This window comes from Nerophis lumbriciformis, linkage group LG11, assembly GCF_033978685.3.
Source record: "Nerophis lumbriciformis linkage group LG11, RoL_Nlum_v2.1, whole genome shotgun sequence".
NCBI classification, from domain to species: domain Eukaryota; kingdom Metazoa; phylum Chordata; class Actinopteri; order Syngnathiformes; family Syngnathidae; genus Nerophis; species Nerophis lumbriciformis.
This window is the reverse complement of record NC_084558.2, coordinates 20,274,906-20,282,520: the sequence shown is the minus strand read 5'-3', so window position 1 is coordinate 20,282,520 and position 7,615 is coordinate 20,274,906. Positions and strand designations below refer to the sequence as shown.

General features: G+C 37.3%; 1 protein-coding gene across 4 annotated transcripts in view; it reads right to left on the bottom strand.

Annotated features, from left to right (window-relative positions):
- Nucleotides 1–242: 242 nt before the first annotated feature.
- Nucleotides 243–7,615, bottom strand: part of LOC133610639 (signal transducer and activator of transcription 5B-like) — a 47,949-nt gene continuing 40,576 nt past the window's right edge. For all 4 annotated transcript variants that reach the window (XM_061967087.1, XM_061967090.1, XM_061967089.1 and 1 more), the window contains one exon: nucleotides 243–7,566. In XM_061967087.1, coding sequence (XP_061823071.1) covers nucleotides 7,443–7,566 — 124 coding nt within the window. In that variant the 3' untranslated portion in view covers nucleotides 243–7,442. The remainder of the gene's footprint in view (nucleotides 7,567–7,615) is intronic.

Genomic DNA, 7,615 nt, shown 5'->3' with positions numbered 1-7,615 from the left:
ACAAGTCAAAACTATAAAAGCTTCACTTCAGCCAATAAAAAGCTTTAATTTATTAAAAACAAAACATGTTCAATAAAGTGCAACCCTGTTGTGGTTGTCTGCATCATTGCACGTTCCTATTATACAATGCATATATAATTTCATATTTTTCTGCTCGACAATTGCTCCTTGTAGTTTTGTTTCATTCTTCAAGCTCAACAAGTGGTGAGAACGATCACGTCGATTAAGAAACACCAACCAACTGGCAAAAAATACTTTTAATTTCCCATATTCACAAAACTCAAACAAAATAAAGCATAATTTGTACAAGCAAGCTACAGACTGTACAAACGGCAGGAACTTGGGCAGCCCATGTAAGACATGTACTTTTATATGTCGACACAAGCAAGAACACCAAGTAATTGTTAATGTGAGCATGAGTGCTTCCTCACTGATAATCGCACAATTACAGTAGGAAGGGGATTCATATGGCCTTATTTGTCACAGTTAACCTGACACATGAAAAGTGATGAATTGGGGGATGGCAGGAGAGTGTTGAATATCCTAAAATGTGTTTTGTGGCAATTTCAACTTTGACCACAGCATCAGTTGCTATGTAGAGTGGTGCTTTCCATCATTTTCAGCAGACTGCATTGCAACAATGATTAAGCCCCCCCCCACCCTTCCTCTCACACAAGATCCACCCAGGAATGGGGCCATATGAATACCTTCCCTACTGTACAGTGTGTATCCACAGGACATTATGTACAGTTAATATAGTATACCATGTTAAAATAATTTGAGGCTGGTTTGGCTTTTTGTCACAGCATGTTTCCTTGAGGTTTCGGTGTATTTTTAATTCACATCCTTCAAACTAGGGGTATCCAAACTTTTTTGACCGAGGGCTGCATACAAAAAAAATTTAGGGACTACCTTTTGACTTTCAAAGTTAGTAAAATCAATCCATTTAAGGTCAATATATATGCTAAGCTATTTGAAAAAAACTTACATTGAGCTATTGTGTTATAGCTGACAAAGCATTATTAGTATAATATCTCTCATGTATACTAACAGTCGTCCCTTGACATATCGGGCAAATTCTACGTTTTTTTGGCCAAACTTTTACCTAATGATTTTCAAGCATAAAAATGGCTAAATGAACTAAAATTATAAATATTACAGCCGTACTGGCCACTAGATGAGACCAAACCAATCAGAATGCTGTTCAGTGTCATGGCCACCAATTGGCTCAGCCTCAGGATGCTTTACAATATTGGATATAACGAGTGTAAAAGTGACCATGTGGGCATTATTTAATGTCTAGGTATTGTGTCCTGTTAATTGTATTTTGAAGGTAGTAAATAGGTTTTTTTATGCTCTAGCTATAAAAATATTACTTTTAAAATGACAATTCCTTCTTTGTGAAATAAATTTACCACGGTCAGGTCCAGAACCAATTGACCGCAATAAACAAGGCTTTACTATATTTAATTTTTAGGAATATACCAACGACCAAAAAGGCCACAAATGGCACCCGGTCCGCACTTTGGACCCCCCCCGTTTTTTGAAGATTATTTTGTTGAGCCTTAGATGACTGGCATGTCTCTAAAAGTCCTAGACTGTACTGAACAGTCTTGTCCCTTAGCAATTCCAAAAGCAGGACCAGATCATAGTAAGTACAACCCAGAATATGTTTCCATTTCATTTCACGATCAAAAGATCAACAATTGTTCACTTAAAACAATGTCATTATGAGGCATATGCATTTTCTCCATAAAGATCGATCGGTTTTTATTTTGACAACTGTTATGCATTCAATAAGCACGATTAGGGTCCACAATAAAAACAAAACAAAACGAAAAACTAAACACGTTTATTCACATTTAGGGTGACCATAAATACTTCATTCTTGCTTGACTCTCCTTACTTGACCTTCATCAAAGTACCCGTCTTCTACCTTAATACTGCAGTGCATTTAAGCAGCAACAAGAAAGGCATCTAATAGAATACCTTAAATTTTCTGTAAATTCCGGACTGTAAGCCGCTACTCTTTTCTTACACTTTGAACCCTGCAGTTTATAAGACGGTGCGGCTAATTTATGGATTTAAAAATTTTTTTTAAAAAAGCCCCAAAAAACAAGCAAATACACCTAGAAAATGTTTTATCGTTTGTGCTACGGCGCCAGCTTATGATCAAGTTTGCTCACTGCAAGTGTCTTTCCATTTAGGGGTAGTGCCTTTTTGCCTTCCAGCCATCCCTAGTTTCTACTCGTAAGGATTCTTCACTCATCACTGCAATTAACATTTTTAAGTTTTACAATATAACTAAAACAATTCTTACTTACTAAGCCGTCCCATGTGTGATGTCTGTCGGAGTGTTTTCATGCATTTATATCGTAATGTAATGACACTAGCGTCGTTAGCATGAGCTAATATGGTAACATGTTTACAAGTGTCTGTGTTAGTATTATTAACTAATAGCATTCTTTTTGTATTGTTTCCTCAGTAGCCTCACCAAAACGTCACCGTGGAGTTATTGAGACTGTTTAGCTGATTGGGTCCATGGCGATGACTCGTCTTTTGTTTGATCATTTGTTTAACTGCCGTGTTACAAACACCATTTGGAAACAATTAAGGTATGTAAATAAACATTTACAGAATATGTCTGTGTATATAACTAAATCCACAACATATTTATCTGCAGCTTATTGTCTGGTGCGGCTAATATATGGGGAAAAAAAGGTTCTTCTAAAATGTAGTAGGTGCGGCTCTATACTGTAAGTTAAGAATGTTGAAGAGGTTCATTTAGCCCACTGACGTGTATTTATAAACGGTTGATTTATATAGGCTCCTTGTCAGGTACAAAACTTTACCTTACTAGCCTATATAAATCAACCATTTATAAATACGGTAGGTTAAGTAATGACAGTCAAGACAGAGTGATGAAATCCAATGTACAGCGGTCTGTAAGCACTGCAACTTGCTTTTCCAAAAATCACAGTAGATAGAGTAAATAACACCGGTGGGAGAAACATATTATACAATGGGGGAAATGAGTGATCTTTCTGTAAAAATAAATCTACAATTAAAATTTCACATGGGTATCAAATACTTGTTTTCCCCAATGTATAGTCGTTAAAAATCTGGTAAAAAACTCATGTTGAGTCTACGATGAAGATAAGAAAGGCAGCATGGTAACAGGCATTGAATATTTTTAAGAAGGGTCATGTAAACAAGGCAAGTAACCACATATGGAAACTCACTGTAAGGCAGCTGTATCCAGATTTTTTTTTCCTCCAAAAAAGCCCAATACAGAAAAATAAAGGATACAAGAGCTACACAATCATTGTTTCGTGCTGGACAAATCTGTGTAAAAAAACCCAACATCTATTGAACAAATATAATACAAATATGTTAAAAACTAAAAATGTTCTGGTTATTTATTTGTCAAGTAAACTAAAACAATTCAATTTTTTAAAATAAACACATTTCAAAATATATAATTTCAATAGTTTGAGATGCTCACTCTGTTCATAAATTTAATTAGATAACTACAATTTGATGTCTTATGAAGAAATAATAATGACTAAAAATGTAATTTACCATTTTTCTTTTTTTTCCCCATACCAGTAAATTTAAACAATGGGTGGTGGTCTGATACATGTGTTCCATATTGGAGTTCTACATTTGCCATGTTAACTATTCCTTGTGACTCTTCTTTTTCAGTGGGGCGCCAAACCTTGTTTGTAGTTTTCTGACGTGGGCTTTAGGCTTTAAGGCAATAGAACCTTTCCATTTCTCACAGGCGGCTGGTATTTTACTGACATTATTACCATAATATGTAATATAATATTATTGATTTAAAAGTGAAAAGTGAGTTAGTCTAGTAATGTTTTACTGTACAGTAATTTGTCCAGTTTCTTGTGCTTTGTCTCCCTCTAGTGAAGAGTAAGTCACTGTGGTTAAATGCAAGGAAAAGGTCAGAACCTGCATGGATTAATACCAACACAACTTTCCAAATGTATATATTTGGATTATTTTAGTTACGTTCGTACAAGTACTGCAACTGTAAATGTTAATATTAATGAAGATACTAGCTAGCCTGACAGAGCTGTATTTCATAACATATCCAAATTGTATGTTTTTATCATTTTTATTTGTTTTTGCACTGGAGCGCTAGTTGAGAACAGCATTTCATTCTCGTGTGTATATTTATACGCTCTGATAATGACAAATAGGGAAAGGCCCCTTGGACCTTGAAATGCTATCAAAAGGTTAATTATTACCTTGAGTGCGACAGAGAGTTGCTTGTGTTTAGGTACGGTTAGGTTAGTATTAGACGGCAAAATGCCAGATTTTGACAGTCCAATGAAGCCAATGTCTGAAAATAATTTGCACTGCAGGCCACAGTGTCAGTGTAAATGTGAGAATTTTGTTGTTGAAATTCGATCGCTATGATTGTATTACTTCGCTCAACGTCTAAGTGTAACGAGTAAAAAAAATACTTTTATTGCACTTATTGTTCATTCATCCAAGCTCATATTACATTTAAGGTCAGTAAAAATAGTTGTGAAAAGTTCATGCTTGTGGCAAACGATCAGGTCACTCTGTGAAAAACAAGTTTACATACAAACTTTCCCACTATACTAAGTGGTGTGTGACCAAGGCAATACTTGTCTCTTCTTTTATGGCAATATTTTGGTATACACTGTTGCCAAATCATCAGTAAGGAAAGTAACTATTGGCTAATCTTAAAGTTGCTAAATTCTGTAAGGTTATCATTTAATTTGCCATTTCTTGTATGTTTACTGTTCAGAAGGCATAAAGCAGTGCCTAAACACGATAAGTACAGACAAGTTCCCTAAAACTACTGACCACTAGAGAAGGCCATACATGGTTGCTTTGGCAGACAGAAATGCTAGTCTCCTGACCACATGTCTGTATACTGTACACACCTCACTTCTATGGAATACATTTAGGCAAACATATTAAACAAAACAGTTGTATCTATGTAATTGCAGTTTAAAATGCCAAATGTTTGTTTTTGATATACTTTCTATATACATTGCATGCAGTTTACCCAATTGCCTGTACAATTGTACAGGTAAATGAGCATCCCTAACACATTAAAACATTACCGATACACAATTACAACATGAAGAAAAAGGTAGATGAGCTTATGTATTTTCTTTACATTAATACTGAAGTTGATGTGGGTATCTATAATCCTGTTCTTTTGTATTAGTAAGATTTATATCTGAAAAAAACCCAGACATTTTTGGCTGCCATCAAATAGTGCCAACAGGTTTCAGATTTTTTAATCCATACAAACAAACTAAAACACACTAAGACAACGTTTACACTGCAGGCCAAAGTGGCCCAAATCAGATTTTTTCTAAATCAGATTTTTTTCTAGCCGATTGTTTACACTGTAAGTAAAATGTGATCTTTATCAGACTCCAGTATAAAAACACACAGGCCCCAATGTGGCCCCAACGTGACCTTGACGCAGTTCGCTGAAGTGTAAACAAAGAAAGTTGACCGGATTCTGTGAATGAACAAGGAAGTCGCTAGAACTACTACAAAATAAAATAAAGTCGCCACACCTTAAAAATGAGTGTTATCATATGTGAAAATAAATGTAAGTAATGTAATGTGTGAATGAACATATACCGTATTTTCCGCACTATAAGGCGCACCTAAAAACCACACATTTTCTCAAAAGCTGACAGTGCGCCTTATAACCCGGTGCGCTTTATATATGGATAAATATTAAGATTCATTTTCATAAAGTTTCGGTCTCGCAACTACGGTAAACAGCCGCCATCTTTTTTCCCCGTAGAAGAGGAAGTGCTTCTTCTTCTACGCAAGCAACCGCCAAGGTAAGCACCCGCCCCCATAGAACAGGAAGCGCTTCTTCTTCTACTGTAAGCAACCACCCGCCCGCGTAGAAGAAGAAAAAGCGCGCGGATATTACCGTACGTTTCATTTCCTTTGTGTGTTTACATCTGTAAAGACCACAAAATGGCTCCTACTAAGCGACAGGGATCCGGTTCATGAAAAGACGCAATCTCTCCATCCGCACACGGATTACTATTTCACAGCAACTGCCTAAAGACTTTCAAGAAAAGCTGGCTACTTTCCGTGCATATTGTAAAAACAAGATAGCTGAAAAAAAGATCCGGCCAGAGAACATTATCAACATGGACGGACGAGGTTCCACTGACTTTTGATATTCCTGTGAACCGCACTGTGGATACAACGGGAGCACGTACGGTGAATATTCGCACCACAGGGAATGAGAAGTCATCCTTCACTGTGGTTCTAGCTTGCCATGCTAATGGCCAGAAACTTCCACCCATGGTGATATTCAAAAGGAAGACCTTGCCAAAAGAGACCTTTCCAGCCGGCGTCATCATAAAAGCTAACTCGAAGGGATGGATGAAGAAAAGATGAGCGAGTGGTTAAGGTAAGTTTAAGTTTACGCGAAGAGGCCGGGTGGCTTTTTTCACGCAGCTCCGTCCATGTTGATATACGACTCCATGCGCGCCCACATCACGCTGGTTTTTAATATATTATTAAAGTTTGACTGACCTATCTGACTGTTTTTTTGACATTCCTTTAGCGCAGTTAGATGCGGCTTATAACACGGGGCGTCTGAAAGGTGGACAAAGTTTTGAAATATGCCGTTCATTGAAGGCGCGGCTTATAACCCAGGGCGCCTTATGGTGCGGAAAATACGGTATAGTGTAATATATTTTTGAGGGTTCTAATCCTTTTATGGCTGTGAAGTAGAGGCAACACGGACATCAGTTTGGATCTACGTTAGCTTTATTTTTCAACACACTTACGTAAACAATTTATGCAATGTACGGAACATGTAAGCAATTACGCGTTACATAAGCAATTACGCCACAGTGTCAATTCCGTTTTTTGTTTTTTTTAATCGCTATTTCTTCGGACTCAAAATACATATTCATATATTACATTTAGCCTATTATTTTCACACTATTCACTAGTGATGCACCGAAAATTCAGCCGTCGAAAAAAGCTCTCCGTAACCGGATGTTGTGATGAAATATCCACTTCCGCTGGCAGGCTCTGTCTTTCCCTGCTCACACGAATGACATAGCTCGCACAAAGCTGATGAAAAAGTCACATACGGGTCATTGCGTTTAGACTGAAGTCATATTTAAAAAGATCAGCTTCCAATTGGATTTGGACTACCTCCTGGTGCAAAAAGATCAGATTTGAAGCACTTTGGAGCGTTTAGACTGGCAAAAAAAAATCAGATCTGTGTCATTGAGGGCAAAAAAAAAATCTGATTTGGTGTGCAGTGTAAACGGGGATAAACAAAAGGCAATTCAATACCTGACTGTTATCTTTACACAAAGTCCCGTCTATAAAGTCCCTTTTGCGGGTCTCTGGTGACACGGTCACATGAGTGATGGCATGTGTCTCATTCAGGACTGCTGACTACTCCATTGGTTAGCCATGGGCCTACGGAGCAGCTCCTCCACATGTCGAGCCACATCCATGGTGTCATCCAGGTCAAATTCTGCCTCTGCATCCAACATGGTGTCCGCCCTGAGACAACACAACAATGTTAATATAATTAGACAAAAAACAATCGCTG